A 21,053-nucleotide genomic window follows, 5' to 3' on the forward strand; every position below is an offset into this window, starting at 1 on the left:
GCCACCTACTATGGGACCAGAAAGTGGTATTTCTGCCAAATAGAAGGACTTCAGTATTGGTGGAGTTTAACTTTAAGCAGTTGTCCCTCATCCTTTTTCCAATTTGCAGCATGCAGTTCTGGAAAATTGAGACTGTTACCTTTGGGTTACTTGCTACTAACACCACTGAGCGTTGTCAGCGTACGACACCAGCGAGAACCAAATGCTTTTATCACACTGGCCAAAGGTGTCACATTTAAGTTGAAAAGTGCTGAGCTCAGTGACAATCCCTGTGGAACCCCGCAAGGAAGTGAAAGGATAGGGAGATGGTCATCAAGAGCCCGAAATTGCTCTCTGTCCCGGAGGATGGTGAAGGATCCAGCTGTGGCCCGGGCACTGTTGGGGATCCTTACCCGCTTGGGTTGCCCCAAGTAGGTGATCTCTGACCAGGGGACCAACTTCATGTACTTGTACATGAAGGTCATGTGGAAGGAGTGTGGGGTAACCTACAAGTTCTCCACCCCCTACCACTCGCAAACTAATAGTTTGGTTGAGAGATTCAACCGCACCCGGAAGGACATTTCAGACCCCCTGAGGAGTAGGTGAGACGGCCTCTTGCCATGTCTTTTGTTTGCAGAGAGGCGAGGTCTCGCTTCAGCCCATTTGAGATTCTGTACGGGCACCCTGTGATGGGTCCTCTCAATTTGGTGAGGGAGGGCTGGGAGCAAGCTCCCAGGATGCCACCCCAGGATGTATTCAGTTACGTCCTGGCCTTCCGTAACCAAACAGCCCACTTCAGGAAGCTTGAGCAGGCGAGCCTGGAAGCTAGCCAGGATGTTTTTGAAATGGTGGTATGACCAGAACGCCGCTCTGGTGGAGTATCAGCCTGGGCAGAAAGTGTGGGTCATGACTTCCGCAGAGCCCTGTGCTCTGCAGGACAAGTGGTCCGGGTCAATTGAATTGAAGAAGCACCATTGTTGCCCCCTTGACGGAGCTGACTTAGAGGAAGAAGCTGCGTTGATGCCTTGGACATCACTGGGGCATGTTTGCTCATGCAGAAATGCCCACACATGTAGTATAGTGCACCCTGCCTCAGGGCTGTAAGGCCTACTGCACAGGTGGCTGAAGGTGCACTAGCGGGGACTCTTTTTAGGACAGATAAGGTCTCCAGTTCGGTGCCCATTGGCTTTGTAATTAAAGCACCAAGCCTTTTGGGGATCCCAGTTTTTACCCTGGTACCCACCCTTAGTCTGTGTATTGTTTCGGGGCCCACTCTCCTGAACAGGTTTTTGGAGGCCTTTAGAAGACTCTGTTTTTGTCTTTGGACTGTTCACCATCTTCTTCTTTGGGGGGCTTAGCAATCCCTTTCTTTTGTTCACCCCAACCATGAGTGGTCTTGGTTACCCTAATCTTGACCCAGTGATCAGCCTTCTACTCCAATTCTTGGGGTAAGGCTAAACCTAGAGCCACCAAGTACTGATCCAATTTTTCGGAAACACAGTTACTTAACAGATGCTCTTTCCCTTTTAACCAGCCACCTAGTGTTTTGACAGAGAAGTCAACAAAATCTACCCCGGTCTGACTCTTGGTTTTGTGAGTTTCCCTAAACCTGGTCCTGTACTCCTCTGGGGCAAGTCAAAGCCCTTAATCAATGTATCTTTCATGAGGTCAGAACATAGCATTTGTCTAATCCAGTGTCAGGAGTCTATTCCTACATTTTCCTAAAAACAGCTTCCAGAGTATAGAGTCCCAATATTTCTGGCTGAGTCTCGACATCTAACAAGCCATATCAAAGGCTGAGAACCACTTGGTGATATATTCACCGTCTACATATTTGGTGACAATCCCTTTGGGGTTTTAGGGTCAAACGTTTCTTTTTTCACCCTGTTTAAACTTCTGCTGCTACCAGAGACCGGACCCCTTGCTGTAGCCAAGGCTTCTTCAGTGTCCAGCCCGGACACCAACACTGCCAAGACCGACCTACTGATGAGGGACTTCAGCATCACTGAGGCCAGCACTGAGAGTAGCCCTGCTGTCCTGTTTTGTCCCCATCTCCAGGTCGAACCCCAAAAGTGAGGGCCTACAATGCAAGTGGCCTGCTGAACAAAACACCTCTGCACCAGATTCCCCACCCTGAGTTCCAGCCAACCAACTGTTCACCCTTGCTCCCGAGAGCCTCAAAAACCGAGTCCCCCTATGGGTTCTGACAGAGATGTCCACAAGACCCCACTTGCAGCCTTTTGCTGTTACAGGTTTTCTCCATAGATTTCAACTGTAGCGTTTGAGGCTACCCTTGTGACTAGCACCTCTGCACCCGAACACACCAGGGCGGGTAACCCAAAACTGCTGGTGGCCTTGGCCCCTACTTACCTTAAGTCCAGAAGAACTACCCTGTAACTCGACTGCAAGTACCCCTATGCAGTGTATGTTTCTTCCATTGGATAACACCACCGCATTCGAGGCTCATGCCTCAAATCTGGCTGCTGTATTTTCTGGGCTTGCTGAAAATAACTAAACTGTAGAGTACTTACCTAAACTCGAAGATCTTGATGTCTAAATGTACATAAAAATCAATGCAATGTTGAATTTACTTACTGAGTGTGCGTCTCATTTATTGATTCCGTGTGTGCAACAAATGCCTGACACTCCCCTCTGATAAGCCTAAGGCTGCTCGACCATACTACCACAAATAGAGCACCTTAGAATTTCTAGATCAAGCCAATGTATGCTAATAAGGGATACCTGGACTCTTTGCACAGTGCACCTCATTTTGGAACACTATATAGAGAGCCAACTTCCTAAACAACTTCTGCCATTTTCATAGTATCTCGGTGCTGTTGGTTGTCTTGAGTGCATAGCATAGTCTACTAGTAGGAATGTATGCAAAGGTGAGGCTACTGAGTGAAGAGATGCAGTGCTGTGAACTTCTACCAATCCTTGGAATGCATACCCTAGCTTAATGCACCATAGCCTGCCCCGTTCTTGTAACAGTATCATTCCAGTCTCCAAATCTGTATTCCTGATATTACTTACCACGTATTCTTGTACAAATGTCTGTGTGCCCTCTGTACTTGTTGCTGTTGGCTGTAGGTTCCATGTAATCCCAGTGAATGGAATCATATGGATGAGCTTTACAGGTATTAGTTGTGGATAGATTGGGTAGGTCTATGCTGAAAAATCCCAAATAGCGAGTACAGCATTTGTGGTGTTACTGCTCTCCTAATGACGGTGTTCACATGATCTTTGTGTAGGTTTGCCCTTGGTGAAGATGTGTTTCCTGTTCTCTCAATGTACTTTTCAATAGTTTGAACCATTTCACCACCAATCCCACTGCAAGTGTTTCTGTGTTAACCTCACTTCACTACTCCCTTCATCAGATGCCAAACTGTCTGTCCTAGACAAAGACTACCTTTATTCAATAATACACTTATCTTATTCTAGTTTTTTTTTTACGCTCTTTGAGGTTAGTTCTGCTGTGGCATGCCGCCAGTATCCTTCAGTGCAAAGTCTCCTGAGACTAGTTAAGTGTCTTGCTCAAATGTACATGTTGCTGTTCTACTCATCCTCATCTCAGAAATACTGTTGCTACTTGTCTGTAGGTGCTTTTGATTTGTGCCTGGGCATGTTCAGCTCCAGGTTTCGGCACCTTTACGGTGCAGCCATCCAAAAAGGAGGACATTGAACAAACACTGCATGGCAGCAGTTAAATTTACTTCTGAACATAAAACTTTCAGGTCAGTAATCTGAATGTAAACCCACACATCTCTTATGAGAACTCAACTTTGTTCCTCAAGTAAGGGAATCCTTGACTTATCAGATGAGGAACGCCCTCTTGAAACAAGCTGTCCACACATTGTCCCCAATATTAATCTTCGGATTCAGGAATCAAATTCAAAATCTACAAACAGTCCAGTTTAATTGTGACTACTCCAAACTGACTTGCTAGAGGATTAGTCAAAAAGGAAAATATTAAATAGGAGTATTGAGCACATTCGAATTCATATTTACCAGAAATAATTTTCTAGGTAACTTAAATTCACAGTACCTTTAAATACACTCCTGATGATTAGGTCCTGTTAACAGAGTTTTTCACTTTCTTTGTCATTGACTGCTTAAAGAAAAAGTTAGTAAACAAATAGCATAAACCTAAATTCCCTACTAAAAGGGTTCAAGCAATAGGAGATCTGGTAAGTCTACAGTCTCATGTCATGAGAAGCTGACACCACAACCTATTGAATTTATTGCTAAAGAAAAAGTGTAAATACCTGCTGTTTAGTGGGCCTTAGTGGACTGGTGGTCTGTGGTGGCTATTTCTGCTTGGAGATCATCCTCCCCTTACAACCCAGAGTAGGAATGAATTGGGTGGTTGTAAAGGGAGAGTGTACCTTGAAAGTTTCCAAGTAATAAAAGTTATGTCTCCAATGTGGGTGCTTCTGTCAGCTTCTGCAGCCCAATGGATCTGGCAGCTTCGGTGATTAATTTCAGTTGTGTTCCAAATGAATCAATACACAGCAGCAGGAGTAACTCCACTCTCAGTCAGGAATAATAATAAAAGGGAGCAGTCCTCAAGAACAAGACTATGGGATTGCCTGACGCTAGGGGTAAGAGCGTGCAGGACACATACTTGGCACCACAAAGTCAGCACTAAGTACATGTTCAACATGTCCTTAGCATTCTAATGGTCAAACAGGGTTCATATACATTATTCTATAAACAGATTTACCTTAACAACAAAGGTAGCATAAACCACCACAAAGCTACAATGATTAAATCATCTTTATACAAATAGAAGGTGGGAAAAACCAGTTCCAAGGAACACGTACCAAAAATGGTACTAAAAGACTTCTGCCAGCTGTTGACTCATCTTCCTGTTATGTATGAATAGTTATGTTATGTTATGTTATTTATATTTTTATAGCGCACAGCTGCCCCAGCAAAGGGGCGTCCTGGCGCTATGACAGACGCTACAACATAACACACAATAAAAGAAAAGGAAATTAACCAGACACGGGAAACAGTAAAGTTTTAATCGCCTGCCTGAAGGCGAGCAGGTCTTCAAGAGCTCGGATGTGTACCGGGAGCGAGTTCCACAAACCAGCCGCGAGCACCCTAAAGGAGCGGCCACCCATTCTGCTCAATTTAAAGCGCGGACAGACCGCCAGGTGAAGCCCCTCCGATCTCAAGGATCTCAAAGGAACATAGGGCGTGAGTAGGTTAACAAGTGCCGGCGGCGAAGAAGATTTCAAAATTTTAAAGGTCAGGCACAGCGCTTTGAACTGAATTCGCTGTCTGACCGGGAGCCAATGTAAGGCCGCGATGGTACCAGACACTGAGCAATGTCTAGGGAGGCCCACAATGGCCCGAGCCGCGGCATTTTGCACCCTTTGGAGCCTAGAGGCCTCCTCTTGATTCACCCCTAACAGCAGTGAACTGCCGTAGTCCAGCCGAGATAGTATAGAGGCCTGGACCACAAGCTGTCTGGTAGGGGGATCAAAGTACTTTAAAACCGGCCTTATTCCCCGCAGAATGCCATAGCACGTGGCAGCCACCTTCTTAGTGTGGTCCTTGAAGGTGAGCGCAGAGTCCAACCAGATGCCTAAATTTCTCACTCCAGAAGCTGGAATGGGAGTGACACCCAACTCTGATGGCCACCACTGGTTACCCCATAGCTCAGCATGCTTCCCTAATACCAACACCTCTGTTTTGGTGGCATTTAACTGAAGGCAGTTGGTGCGAAGCCAGCTTGCTACTGCCAACAAACCCGCTCGAAATTTGGGGGCCTCCACCTCAGGGTCTCCACTAAGTGTCACCGCTAGCTGTGTGTCGTCCGCATATGAGGCCATCGTAAGACCCCACTGTTTAACGACACCAGCCAACGGTTTCACATAGAGGTTGAACATTGTAGGGCTCAACGAGGATCCCTGTGGTACCCCCAGCTCCAGGGGATAAGTGGCGGATTGGCCAGGTGGTATGGCCACTTTAAAAGAACGATCTGATAGAAAAGACCGAAACCACTGGAGAGCGAGATCAGTCACTCCCGCCTCCTGTAAGCGTTGGATCAGTATATGGTGGGACACAGTATCGAAGGCAGCGCTTAGATCTAATAGTAAAAGCGCTGCAGTGCGACCTGAGTCCAGAACCTGGCGAAGATGTTCCGTGATGTAAAGTAATGCCGTCTCGGTACTGTGTCCCGACCGGAAGCCGTTCTGACTGGAATCCAATATCTGGTTGCGAGCCAGATGCTCAGACAGAACAGAGTTGACGTGGGCTTCTGTTACTTTGGCAATCCAAGGCAGCAGGGATATGGGTCGATAATTCTCTGGCAGCCGGGGGTCAGAGTTGGCTTTTTTTAGTATAGGAGTAACCACTGCCTGTTTCCATGCCGTGGGTACCGTTCCGTTGGACAATGACATATTGATAAGATTCAATATGGGGTCACGACAGAGTGGGGAAAGTGTGTTGATAAAGGCTGGCTTTAACGGGTCCGAGGGAGAACCTGACTTGACCCTGAGGCTAAGCCTATCAAAGGTCTCAATAGTCAGTTCAGGTAGCATTGCAAGGGTCTCATATCCCAACGTATCGGGGACAGTAACCTCTCGGTTCTGGTGGAGTGTGTCAAAACTTTGGTAGATTGTTTCCACTTTCTCCACAAAAAAGGAGGCCAACTTATCACAGTGGGAATCTGTGCAAATCACCTCTGAGGTGGATCTGTTTTTCATAAGATCCTTCAGTATCTTAAAAATCAGTTTTGATGGATTAGGGCTGGTAGCAAATTCTTGAGCGTAAAATGCAGCTCGTGTTCTGCAAATAGCTCTATGGTAGAGCTTCAGCTCAGTAAAATACCGAGTTTTCAGAGCAGGGCTGTAGGACCTTCTCCATTCCCTCTCTGTTTTTCGGCAGGCTTTTTTTAGTTCTGCGAGTGACTCATTATACCAAGGACTAGGTGTTTTTGTCCGGCCTTTCGACCACCGTAAAGGTATGAGAGAGTCCAAGGCATCGGTGATCCAGGCGCAGAACTGTTGGTAACCTTGTTCCATGTTAATAAAGATGCTCAGAGGTTTCTGTTCCAGTATGCTATAAAACTCTTCAAGCCTAAGCTTGTGCCAAAGCCTTTTTAGAATAGGTCTGTCAACAGCTATGAAAGGCTTATCGTGAACCGGACAAAAGGCTTCTATAAGCAGATGATCAGTCCACCCCATCAGCCTCGGATCCGACAACCTTACCCCCTCAAGTGTGGAAAAAAAGGGGTCCAAAATATGGCCCCCTGAGTGGGTTGGAAGGGTGACGAGCTGAGTGAGTTGGAGAGCTTCGAGGTTCGCCAGCAGAGTGCTCACCGTAGTGGATGACCCATTATCAAAATGGATGTTAAGGTCCCCCACGATGTTGAAATTGGCACAACCGAGTGCTATAGGACCGATCATATCGGCCAGTGCGGACCTGAAGACAGAATCATTGCCCGGAGGACGGTAAATGAGCATACCACTGAAAGTGAATTGATGGGAAAAAGCAACTTTGAAAATAGCACTTTCACATGCAGGTAGTCCCGACGGTTTCCAATCAGCTGGAAAACAGGATTTGACTGCCATAGCAATACCACCTCCTCTTGCGGTCCTATTGGAAGTGAAGACGGTATAGTTCTGAGGGAATGCAAGATTCAATATGGCAGAATCCGAATCCTGAAGCCAGGTTTCTGTCATTAGAAAGACATCGGGGTCCTCTTTCTCTAGCAAATCATAAATGGACAGGTGATGTTTTACCAGCGATCTAATGTTTAAACACCAAATACGAAGATCTCGAGATACAACACACGTTCGCGTGACAGGAATAGCATCTTCCAGGGAACGGATTTTAGTAGGGCTGTTAAGTGACCAGCCTTTGCAGGCACAGCTATAAGGGCCGACTAAAGGGTCCACAGGCTTACAGGCACTTCCTCTGGACATTCGCCTTATGGACAGCAGCTCGGACCGTGTGTAAAACACCATACCTGCCAGCATCGGCGAGACAACACCGCGACGAGAAACAGAGCCTGCCCCACCTCGCGCTGCCTCGACGCGGACGAGCGCAGACGGGCAGGACTCTGGCACGACTCCGGCTAAGCGACGGCGTCCACACCTGCGCGTCCCGCTGCGCGGGAGAGGGGAGCTTTAAGTAGGCTCACCAATCCTAGCGCGAGCGCGAGGACGCTCCAAGATGGCGCCCGAAGTTACAATTACAGCCCTACCCAGTACTTAGAATTATTGCTGTTTTCCCAAAAGCTAAAACGCTGTTAATTCACAGCAGCACTTCAAGAAAGGAAAAAATAAAATCAGTATTACTTAAGATTAGGACTCCCAGTTATATGGTATTTATGTTTTTTTAACCCTTACGTCTGTAGTAATCCATATTTATTTTTTAGCTATCTTATTGTTATTTATCCGTATAGAACAAGTTACTTACCTTCGGTAACGATGTATCTGTAAGAAACATTAGTTAGTTAGATTCCTCACCTTAGAATATCCCCAGGCGTCAGACTGGATCCGGAAGATTTTTGTAGCAATACCCCTTGCGCGTCGCTAGGCGTCGTCTGCGGCTCCGCATCCGTCGTTGGCGTTGTGCGCCGGAATGATGTCGTCGGAGTACTTAGACGCCGCCCTCGCGCGCTGACGTCAGTTCTTGTACATAGCTTTCCGCGCCAGGAACGCAGAGCCATGCAAGAGACCAACACTGGTGCCAAAAAATCTAGGGCCCTGAAAAGGACAGCCTTAACCCTAGATGTCAGTTCGCAGAACAGGGAGGATGGGTGGGTCGGTGAGGAATCTAACTAACTAATGTTTCTTACAGATACATCGTTACCGAAGGTAAGTAACTTGCTCATCTGAAAGAAACACGTTAGTTAGATTCCTCACCTTAGAATAGATACCCAAGCAATACCAACCCCGGAGGTGGGTCTGCGAACCAAGATCACACCAGAAAGTCCTGGAGGACAGAACGGCCAAAGAAGCCATCCCTCCGGACTTGGCTGTCTAGGCAATAGTGCCTGGCAAACGTGTGCAGGAAGCCCACGTCGCCGCCTGACAGATGTCCTGCAAAGGGACTCCCCGTCCCAAAGCAGTAGTAGCCGCTGTGGCCCGAGTAGAATGGGCTCGCAGCCCAACAAGAGGGACCTTTTTTGCCAAGGAATAACAGGTTTTTATACACAAAACAACCCACCGGGAGATGGTCCGTTTGTGCACAGCTTTCCCCTTCTTAGCACCCACGTAGCCAACGAAAAGCTTGTCGTCCACCCGGAACTGCTTCGTACGGTCCAAATAAAAGGAGAGCGCACGGTTTGGGTCCAGACGGTGGAGCCGCTCTTCCTCTTTGGAAGGAAAGAAGGTGGGCAAGGTGACAGATTGCCCAAGATGAAAGGGGTCACCACTTCGGTAGAAAGGAAGGACGAGGCCGAAGGACAACCTTGTCCGGATGAACAGAGTGAAAAGGAGGCTTGGACGATAGAGCCTGGAGCTCGCTCACCCGTCTAGCCGAGGTGATGGCTACCAGGAAAGCAGTCTTAAGAGTCAGAAGACGAAGACGACAATTGTGAAGAGGCTCAAAGGGAGCGCACATCAGAAATGTTAAGACAAGATTCAAGTCCCACTGAGGCATTACGAAAGGGACAGCAACGTGTGAGTAATGCCCTTAAGAAAGCGTGAAACTACAGGGGACTTGAAATGAGAGGGCTGATCAGGGAGCCGCAAGAAGGCAGAGATGGCAGCAAGATAACCTTTCAAGGTGCCCAAGGCAGAGCTCTGCTGGGCCAAAGAAAGAAGAAAGAGGAGAACCTCAGAAAGAGGGGCGGAAAGGGGATCCACAGCCTTTGCTGTGCACCATGCCACAAATTTGTTCCACCGGCAGGCGTTTACCGTCTTTGTGGAGGGACGCCTGGCTGCCAGAATGATATCACAGACTTCAGGAGGCAAGTCAAATGGCATCAACTGCTTCCGCTCAATCTCCACGCATGGAGGTGGAGGCTGGACAGGTTCAGGTGGAGGACCGTCCCCTGCTGCTGCGACAGAAGATCCTCCCGAAGGGGCAGACGTATCAGAGGATCGGTCAACATACCGAGTAGCTCGGGATACCAGTACCTTCGTGCCCAATCCGGAGCCACCAAGATGACTTGGGCCGGTCGCGCCTGATCTTCAGCACTCTGGGCAGAAGTGGTATAGGCGGAAAGGCGTACAACAGACCGCAACTCCACTCGCGACGAAAAGCGTCGCCGAGCGAGTGCCGCCTTGGAAATTCCAACGCGCAGAACTGCTGACATTGCGCATTCTCGTCGGTGGCGAATAGATCTAACCAAGGCTCTCCCCACTGCTGAAAGAGACCTTGCGCCACCTCGGAGTTCAGACGCCATTCGTGATCCATCATGCACCGGCGGCTCAGGTCGTCTGCTCTGGCGTTCAGAGAGCCTGCCAGATGTTGAACCACCAGGGTGATGCCCTGGTGTTCCAGCCATGTCCAGAGGCGCAGAGCCTCCTGACAAAGGGTCCACGACCCCACCCCGCCCGGTTTGTTGCAATACCACATGACGGTGGTGTTGTCCATGAACACCTGCACGACACTTCCCCGGACAGAGGGAAGGAAGGCTTTCAGTGCAAGTCGGATGGCTCTCCGCTCCAACAAGTTGATGTGGGGGCGAGACTCCGCCGGAGACCAGAGGCCTCTGATCTCCGCCTCTCCCATATGGCCACCCCATCCCAGGAGGGACGCATCCGTCACTACGACATGCTCCGGTAGGGGTAGGGAGAGGCTCTTGCCCTTGACCCAATCGCGGTCCGTGAGCCACCACTGCAACTGCTGTGCAGTGCCCTCCGAGATCAAGACATGGTCGGACAGGTTGCCGTGATGCTGGGCCCACTGAAACTTCAGGTCCCACTGCAGAGCCCGCATGCGCCGCCTGGCGTGATGCACTAGTAGGATGCAGGAGGCCATCAGCCCCAGAAGTCGCAACACTAGCCTGACCGAAACCCAGGATAGAGGCCGAAAGATGGGAATCAGGGCCTGTATATCCCGGACCCGCTGTTCCGGTGGATGAACCCGGAACTGCGCCGGATCGAGAACCGCTCCGATGAAGAGGAGCTTCTGAGAGGGACTCAGGTGTGACTTCGGCACGTTGATGGAAAACCCCAGCAAATGCAGGAGATCCGCAGTAGTCTGGAGGTGGGAGACGACTGCCTGGGGCGAGCCCGCCTTCAACAACCAGTCGTCGAGATAGGGGAAGACTGGAACCCCTGATCTGCGCAGATGAGCTGCGACCACCGCCATCACTTTCGTGAACACCCGAAGGGCACTGGTAAGGCCGAAGGGGAGCACTGTGAACTGAAAGTGCTCCTGACCCACCGTGAACCGCAGGTAACGCCGGTGGGCCGGCAGGACGAGGATGTGGAAATATGCGTCCTGCAAGTCCAACGCTACCATCCAGTCTCCAGGGTCTCCAGGGACTAGGGCAGCTAGAACCTGAGCCAAAGTCAACATTTTGAACCGTTCCTTCCGGAGGAAGGCATTGACGTCCCGGAGGTCCAAGATAGGGCATGGGCCCCCTTTGCCCTTCTTGGGAACCAGAAAGTAGTGGGAATAACAACCACGACCTACTTCTGGGCTTGGAACGCGCTCGACGGCCTCTTTGGCCAAGAGGGCCGAAACTTCCTCTTGCAGAAGATTCAAATGATCCTCCGAGATACGGTGGTGCTGCGGTGGCATGGCTGGAGGGGTCGTCTCGAAGGGGAGGGAGTAGCCCCTTCGGACGATTTGCAGCACCCACCTGTCCGAAGTAATGGTACGCCAGTAGAGCAGGTGATGGTGAACCCTGCCTCCCACTGGCGAGGAATGGGCCTGAAAGCTCAGACTAGGAAGGCTTTGAGGCGGATGCTGCCGGGGTGGATGTGGACTGACCGCGTTGTCCTCCAGTACCGCCTCGGCGGAAACCGCGTCCGCGACCGCGTGCAGGCTGGTTCTGCGGCCGGTGGCTAGGCGGACGTGAGGAGGTGCCCCTTCCTTGGCCACGAAAGGAGCGAAAAGCGGAAGGTTGTGGCCGTGGGCCGAGAGGCCCAAGGACTAGGCCGTAGCCCGGGATTCCTTGAAGCGAGCCAGCGCACTGTCCGCTTTCTCACCAAAAAGGCGAGCGCCATCAAAAGGCATGAGTGCGCTCTGTACATCCCCTGAAAAGGACGTGGACCGCAGCCAGGCGTGACGTCGAAGCGCCACCGTGGTAGAAATCGCCATACCCAGCGAGTCCGTAGTGTCGAGTCCACATCGGATTGCATGGCGCGCTGCATCTATCCCATCGGCCAGAGCCGAGGAAAGTCGTGCCCGGGCCTCCTAACGGTCCAAGAGACAGGCGGTGTTCAAAGACCGCAGGCCCAAACTGAGCGAGGAGAACAGCTTTTTACCGAACTGTTCCAGTCTCTTGGAATCCCGGTCCGGAGGAGTGGACGGGAAGGAAGATTGGGTGGTAGAGGCCTGGATAACCAGACTCTCGGGGGTTGGGTGTTGGGACAGAAAACTGGGGTCGCCCGGAGCAGGGTGGTGGCGCCTGGCAACGTTCCTATCCACAGGAGGGACTGTGGAGGGCTTGGACCAGGTGCCCTGCAGAACGTCAATGAGGGCCTCATTGAATTGCAGCAGAGGCTCAGTGGAGCTTGCGGCAGACTGAAGCACCTCAGTGAGGATGTTAGTCCTCACAGCCACGGCAGGCAGCTCAAGCCCAAGGGCTGCGGCCGCCTTGCGCAGCACCACAGAAAAAGCGGCACCCTCCTCCGAAGCCACAGTCGGAGGAGAGATGAATCCAGTGTCAGGTGAGGTATCCAAACCACTGGCCTCCCCCAGTTCATCTGCCCAGTCCTGTGAAAGGTGGCCCTGAAGGGCCAGAGGGTCCACAGACCCCTCCCAGTCGCCCCCGTCATCCGATTCCTGGTAAACAAGAGGAATGATCGGAGCCGGACGATAGACAAAATGTGTCTCTAGCGGCATCGGAAGCGGCGTCGAGCGGCGCCGCACCGGCGTCGGGTCCGGACAGGGGCTGAACCGGGGATCGACGTCGACTGGAGTCGGCGTCGGCGGTGGCACCGGTGTCGACGCCAGCGGAGGAGGCGTGACGAGGTCGACCGGCGTCGACGATGGACCAGCAGTGTCGGGGCCGGAGCCTCCAACCGCGCCGGAGCCGCCGGTGCGCGAGGTCGCCCAGTCGAGTCCGCGGGGCCCGAAGGCGCGCCAGCGGGCGTCGACGGCGGGGCCAGGCTCCTCATGGCCGAGAGGAAGGCACTGACCTCCGCCGGCGTAGCGTCAGTCCCAGGGACCGGCGGGTATGGGGACGTGCGTGGCGCCTGCGGCTCCGGTGGACCCGCGGGGGTGGAGCCACCCTGACACTTGGCCAAGTCGCGCGACCGGCGAGGGGAGTCCGAAGAGCGGTGTCGCCTCTTGGAGCGCTTCGACTTACCCGAAGACTTCGAGCCAGACGAGCGATGAGGTCGACTGCGGCTCCGCGACCGATCCTTGGACCTCCTCCTGGACCGGGATCGAGAGGGGCGCGGAGCCGAGTGGCGAAGCTCGAGAAGCTTACGGGACCGCTCCCGCCTAGCTTTCGAGGTCAGGGCCCTACAATCGGAACACGACTCCGCGTCGTGGTCGAGCCCCAAACAGTACAGGCACCGGCGGTGATGATCTGTCACCGACATCAGTCGGTGACAGTCGTCGCAGGCCTTGAAACCAGGCATCCTACCCGCACCAGGGTCGACAAAGTGACCAAAAAGAGTCAAAATATTTAGTCAAAAAATGACTAAAGGGGTAGCTCTCCCGGATCGGCGCGGAAAAAAGAAGAACTGACGTCAGCGCACGAGGGCGGCGTCCAAGTACTCCAACGACGTCATTCCGGCGCACAACGCCAACGACGGACGCGGAGCCGCAGACGACGCCTAGCGACGCGCAAGGGGTATTGCTAAATCTTCCGGATCCAGTCTGACGCCTGGGGATATTCTAAGGTGAGGAACCTAACTAACGTGTTTCTTTCAGATTATGTTATTTTGAGAATAAATGGAGTTGTAAAATGGTATATTTCCACAATTAATGAATTGATAAACATGTTATTTAATTGATAAACATGCATTCATACTATGATGCCTGTCACATTTTAGCAAACTAAGCAGCCATATACAATAAAACATTATACTCACAAGCAAACATTAAATACAGATAGATGTTAATATATGCCGGTATTAAATTAAATCTCATTCTGCTTTTTTACCTCCCCCATGCTTTCTATCTACCCAGCTGTTGGCTTGGAATTCACCAATACCAGCACGGACAGTCACTCACACGAAGTACAATTTTCTGACTTTTTCTGCTTTTAAAAATAAATACAGACAGCAAGCACATTGTTTCCTGTCCGTATTTATCTGTAAGAATTAGTAAAAACGAAAAGCTGGGAGCCTAACTTAAGATACTGTGTGTAAGTCTGACAATGATTAGATCACTAACAAAATAGTTTTGCACATTAGTAATAACGTGTTGTGAGAGACTCACGGTTGGCCAAACAACTATTGTGACTAAATCTGCACCCACCTGACTTATGATCGTGCTCATCATCTGACTGCCTGCGCTCATCATCTGAATCTTTCTTCTTCTCCTCATTGTCGGAGGACTGAAGCCTCTCCTCATCATCAGAGTGGTGCTTTTTTTTGCCATCAGACTGCTGCACCTTTTCCTCATCCGAATGAAGAAAATCTACATTTTCATCATCAGAATGCTGTTTTTTGTCATCATCTGAATGATGTGATTTCTCCTCATCATCAGAGTGCTGCGGATGTTCATCATCAGAGTGCTTCTCTTCATCGTCATCTGACTGCAGCAACTTTTCATCATCAGAATGAAGTTTTTCTTCCTCATCAGACTGATGGTGCTTCCCTTCACCATCAGAATCTTGCTGCTTTTCATCACCAGAGCTATCCATTTTCTCTTCATCGTCAGAGTGCTGCAGTTTTTCATCGTCAGAGTGCTGCAGTTTTTCATCGTCAGAGTGCTGTAGCTTTTCATCGTCAGAGTGCTGCAGCTTATCCTCATCGTCAGAGTGCAGTTTTTCATCATCAGAATGATGTAGTTTGTCCTCATCATCAGAGTGTTGTGGTTTTTCCTCATCATCAGAATGCTGCAGTCCATCTTCATCATCAGAACCATGTTGCTTTTCTTCATCAGAATGCTGCACCTTCTCATCACCTGAGCTCTGGATTTTATCTTCATCATCCGAATGTTGTGGTTTTTCCTCATCATCTGAATGCTGCATCTTTTCCTCCTCATCCGAATGCTCCAATTTATCTTCATCGTCTGAATGCTGGGGTTTTTCCTCATCATCAGAATGCTGTAGTTGGTCCTCATCGTCAGAATGCTGCATTTTCTCCTCATTGTCAGAATGCTGAAGTCTCTCATCACCAGAGCTGTGAGCCTTGTCATCATCAGAATGTTGTAGTCTTTCCTCATCATCAGAATGGTGTCCTTTCTCATCACCAGAGCTATGAATCTTTTCCTCATCAGAATGCTGCAGCCTCTCCTCATCATCAGATTGCTGTGGGTTTTCCTCCTCATCCGAGCTTTGCATTTTCTCTTCATCTGAATGCTCACTTTTGTCTTCTCTTTCCCACTTTTCATCATCAGAATGGACATCTTTCTCAGATTCTTCTGCATCAGAATGATGACTGCTGTTATCTGACCTGCGCACATCATCCTCATTATGGCCTTCTGAACCACTGTGCTGTTCAGCATCTGACTGTTCACGATCCGTAAGAGGAGAAGCTTGAGAATGAATGTCGGATTTTTCAGATCGGTTGTCACTTCCGCTATGATGAGATTCAACCTCCTCTTCGCTGTCATCACCAAAAAGTTCCTTATTGCTGGGCTTTACTGCATCACGATCGTCATCCTCTTTACCCCTTTCACTCCCAGACGAAGGGCTCCCAAAGCCAGTATTATCTGGTTCAAAGTCTGATCCAGATTCGGAACCTGAAAAACAAATTACAATTTAAACACACAAATTCTTCAACTAAATAAACAAAAATCTTGTTAAAATTGTAATAGAAAATGGAAACATGCGTACAACTAAACAAATAGAATTAGTGAAGTAATTAAGATTTCAGACATTCCCAGCGTATTACATTTGCTTTAATAGGAACAAACTTAGTGTAGCTGCATAAATGCTGCAGCAGTGTATTTACCTGCTGATATAGTAGCATATAACAACAATCTACAGCTGTGGAGGCATGCGTCTTTAACAATACCCAACACCCAGCAGCAATTACATAGTAAAAATATCCTGAAATCAAAAAACAATATATTATGAAGTAAAAAGGAATAAGTTCAGCATAAACGTAAACTCCTTTTTTGGCACTCAGCTCTCAGCTGATCACTCATTTGCCAAGCAATTACAACTCTTTTGACTAACAGCATGAATGTCTCCTCGTGGTTCTCCACCATCAATATTTTGGTTATGCACGGCCTCATTGCTATTGGACTGAATTCTTCTCTCAATTACTTTTGACCATTGTGCAACCCTTTGCTGCATTACCTCATCTTCTCCATGCCACTTCACAATTTTATCTTCCTTATGGTATTGTTTGAAACATCCTATTGCTTCATCAGCTAACCTAACGGCACTACCTGTCACCATTTCAAACTTATCTGCATCCACGAGAAACCCCTGTTTACCATAGTGCAGCATTGCATCCACAAGCTGGTGCCTGTCAGGAGTGGGGAACTGTCTTCATTTTTAATCTCGGATGGAAACCATGCTAGTGGGCCTTGGACCTGGTTCGATTCCCCACACATTTGCAGGGTAACCTCCACCTACATACCCATGTTTTTTGTTCAGTCAGTTTCATTAAAATTCTATGTCCTGGTTTATGTATTCTATGTATGCGTCATTCCCCTTGGTAATAACTCGAGGCAGCAGCCATCTTAAGTTGATATTTCCGAGATATGGTCTTAAGCAAATATGCTAGATATCTTGCTTATGATTTTAAATTTCAAAAGTTTTTATTGAGTTTATAGATATGAGAAAGAAAGAGATACAATATACACACATCCCCAAAACACATTTCCCTAATAAAACAAATGATCAGGAGTAAACAACTTAACTTTAAGAGCTGATGTGATTCGGAAAGGATCACTTGACATTTGCACACCATCCCAAAACTACTATATTAAGAGTTGATAATACATGGAGATAACTAATATTATGTCTTTATGAGAAACAGTTTGAATTGATGGATTGCTATGGCTAGGACAAACTAGGATTATGTGGCAGGATGAACCATGCTGTAGGGATTATTTCATGGCATATAAAGCTAAAATGTCATAGAGGTATCTTTTGAGAGATAAAGAAGGAGCTAGGGTAGAGGGCGTGGGGGGGGGGAGAAGGGAGGGTGTCAAGGCAAATAAATGACATGATAATCCCAAGTATTTTACAACCTAGTTATGGTTGAAGGTGTGTATATAAGCATCTAGAATGTTCCACCTGTTAGGGGAGTACCTCAGGCTATCCAGTTGGTTTATGTAAGCAGTATGGGTGCTACATATAAAGGAAACCCATGTCCACTATGTGTGAAAAGATATATTGTTAGAGGATTCCCATTCACACACAATATGTTTGGTCTCAGTTTTAAAGAATAAATCAAGTAAATGTTGGTAATAATAGTCAAGATGCTGAACGGGCACTAACATAATTGCCAGGAAATCTAACACTATGTGGGCTTCAAAGATGCCGTTAAGGCAGATTGATATTTGCTCCTTGGCTCGATTTAATAAAACTACAACTGAAGAACATCTGTTCAGTGTCACCCTTACATGTTTTACAGTTCCAGCAGATGTTTAGTTCAATTAGGTTAAGCTTCGTTCGGTCAGAATTGTGTGTATCAGAAATAGTTTTGCTTGGGGGCATGGTCAACTACCGGAGAAGATGGCCGCACACTAACGTGGCTCTGAATCCCTAAAACCTAAAAATCCGAAAACAAATACGTGCCAGTGAGTCACCAACTGACCAGAGCCAGTGCCGTGGACAGCTCCGGCTGTGATTGACCACAAGAGATGGGCCAAATACCAGCCCGGAATCTGCCGAGGCTTGCGGACTGGGCACAACGGTGAGCGCGGTCTTGGTACTCATGCAGCCGAAGAGAGTGGCCTACTGCGAGAGCGGTGGCAGCGGAAGTCTGGCTGACGGCTGTTGGGGTGCATTTGTTGATCATCGCGGGCCGTGGCCGCTGCTGGAACCCGACCCGTGGTGGAATACGGCCCCTGTTCACCCGCAACTGGCTGTGACGTGCCTGTGAGGCACCATCAGCCCCGAGCCGGAGCAGTAAACATCACCTACCGGGATCACCCAGAGGGAACGGGCCAAATATTTGCCTGCGGCTGGGATCTTGCGGCAGGGACCTGAACCGTGGTGAAGAGCGGCCCCTATCTGACGGCAACCTGCTGAGACGTCTGCCCTGGCTGAAGGTGAAGCACGTGAAGGAGGGCTGGAGGGACAATCGGCGGCTGCATAGAGAAGACAGCTGGGACCTAAGGGTGACTACCCTAACTGGCGGGAGGAATCTGCATTGACCTTGGTGAAAGAAGTGCATAAGGCTACACTGTGTATTGAAAAGGGGTGCCGGAGGAGAGCTCCCTGCATCTGGCGGTGAGTGGCTGACATCGCGCACTGTTGCTAACCATAAGGACATTTCACCACTCGCAGCCAGCGGCGACCTTGTGCCGAACCCTGTAGAGACTGTCGCTATATAAAGGGCCTAAATACTGTTGACTCCACAGGCGTGGAGGTGATCCAGGGGTGGGGAGGGTAAGCCGGCATGCCGGTGGGATCGCTTTCCCGGGCAGGCGGCAGTGATACCCTTGGGCCCCTCCCCTCGGATAGTAGCACGACCCAGCATCACCCCTATAAGCTGTGCCATGTCGGGGAGCAAAGGGGGATGTGGCTCGCACCAACTCAAGCTGGACAAGTTCACCTGGCTCAAGACCCAGGAGGCTGCAGGTGCTCAGCCTGACACGGTGCAGGAAATACAGAGCGCTCTGGCGGAGCAGGGTAGCCCCACCTTACAAGACATACTAGAAGCGGTCACCGCTGAGCGTACGTCACTCGAATCCCGCATTGACTCGGTATCCACAGAAACCTCCCTTATCCATGCTGATTTTAGGAATATGGATAATCGAGTAAAAGAGGTGGAGGAAATAACCAAAGGCCTAGCCACCAACACTAAGGCCCTGGAAAAACAAGTTTGTGAACCGCAAACCACCAGCAAGGCCCTAACGGACCAACTGGATGACTACGAAGGTAGGGACAGAAGAAACACTGTTAGAATTCTTGGGGTTCCTGAGAGAGCCGAGGGCAATGACACTGATTTATTTGTGGAGGACTTAATTACTCAGCGTTTGCAGCCTAAAAACCTCTTCAACTACTTCTCCATCAAAAAGGCACACTGAGTGCCGGGTGGAAAACCTAAACCTGGACAACCACCCAGGCGAATACTAGCACGTGTCTTTAATTTTCGAGACAGGGATGTGATCCTACAAATTGCACCTTGTGCCCCTCCTCTCAATATTGAAAATAATATTGTCACATTCTTCCCAGACTTAACTACGAAAGTACAGAGACAGCGAAGGAGTTTTCTCGAAGTCCAAAAAGCCCTGACTTATGCAATGCTGTTTCCTGCAAAACCCAGGGTGGAGGCAGAGGGTAAAACGTGGTTCTTCAAGGAGCCGGAGGCGGCCTGGGAGTGGTTGGACGGATGGCGACAGGTAGGAGGTCAGGACAATCCTGGAAGGTGCAGGAGACAAATGGGGAGAGAACCAAACTTGACTTCATCTGGCCAAGAAGTGAGAGATCTCACTGATAAAGACCCACCGTTGGGTAAATAGTCTTCCTCAACATAAAATGTGTTACGCTGACAGCTTTCTCAGAGACCCAACAGGGTGAAAATTCGCACTTCCTATGGAAATATAGATTAATCGTAGGGCCTGCAAGTCAGGGATGGGCCCCAACTGAAGTGGCGAGACTGTACGTTGGCGAATGTGCGTCGGGGCAAGAGGCCCTGCAGCAATGATGGCCGAGTATATACGTTGCAAATGTATTCACATAGACTCCTGGCTACAAGGTTAATTGTGGACAATTGGGTTGGGAGGGCGGAACTAAGGGTCTATGACTCCCCCGAAACAGGGAAGGGAGGGCGACGGGCACTCTACAATGTTGGGGTGGCGGGAAGTTCACAGTACGTCTGACAGGGAGGAAGGTGGGGGGAGTTTTCAGGTTACGGGGGCTTTATTTAGTTTGTGTTACATTATTGATGGTATCTGGGAACAGCTCACGCTTATCTATGGCTTCGGCCCCTTCCATTGGGATTGTAGACACTGCAGCTCACAAACATTGCAATTACTACAAATGCAGTTATGACACAACCAGCCAGAGAAATTGTCCTCGACAGTTTTGCCCCAACACCTACGAGAAACAGCAGCAGAGCTGGTTGATGCCACTGGGATGGGAAGAGCTGAGAAAGCACTTAACCTGCTTTCCCGGAATGTCAATGGGTTGAGCGATAAACTCAAAAGGGTGGTGGTGCTACAATACATTAAACAGTAGGCAATAGATATCGTCTTGTTGCAAGAAACCCATCTAGTCGGAAATACGTGTAAGGCGCTTGACAGATGGGGATATAAATGAGTAGTGCACTCTGGCTTCACCACCAGGTCCAGAGGGGTGGGGATACTAATGCGGAAGAACCTTCCATTCATTGTGACACGCTCACTCATTGACGAGTATTGCCGCTTCGCGGCCTTTTCGGACACCTGGGAGGGAAGGTGCATGAATATCCTGTCGGTATATATACCTCCGGTGCTCCACAATGTGACCTTACCAGACATCATTAAGATGATACTGGACTTGCCAGAGGGTGACTTAGTGGTTGGAGGGGACCTCAATATGATGCTGAGTGATCAACTAGATAGATACCCACCCAGGAGCAATCCGCGACCTAAAAACACAATAGCCGACTTTCTCATATCTCTGGGCTTGGCAGATGTATGGC

At 49.4% G+C, this 21,053-nt stretch overlaps 1 protein-coding gene across 1 annotated transcript in view; it reads right to left on the minus strand.

Moving 5' to 3' along the window:
* The window catches only part of LEO1 (LEO1 component of Paf1/RNA polymerase II complex), a 271,615-nt gene that overhangs the window by 229,845 nt on the left and 20,717 nt on the right, over positions 1-21,053 (minus strand). The window contains exon 2 of the mRNA XM_085644182.1: positions 14,554-15,984. Within this exon, the coding sequence (XP_085500308.1) occupies positions 14,554-15,984 (1,431 nt within the window). The remainder of the gene's footprint in view (positions 1-14,553; positions 15,985-21,053) is intronic.

The sequence above is a fragment of the Triturus cristatus genome, chromosome 3_1 (genome assembly GCF_964204655.1).
Source record: "Triturus cristatus chromosome 3_1, aTriCri1.1, whole genome shotgun sequence".
Classification (NCBI taxonomy): domain Eukaryota; kingdom Metazoa; phylum Chordata; class Amphibia; order Caudata; family Salamandridae; genus Triturus; species Triturus cristatus.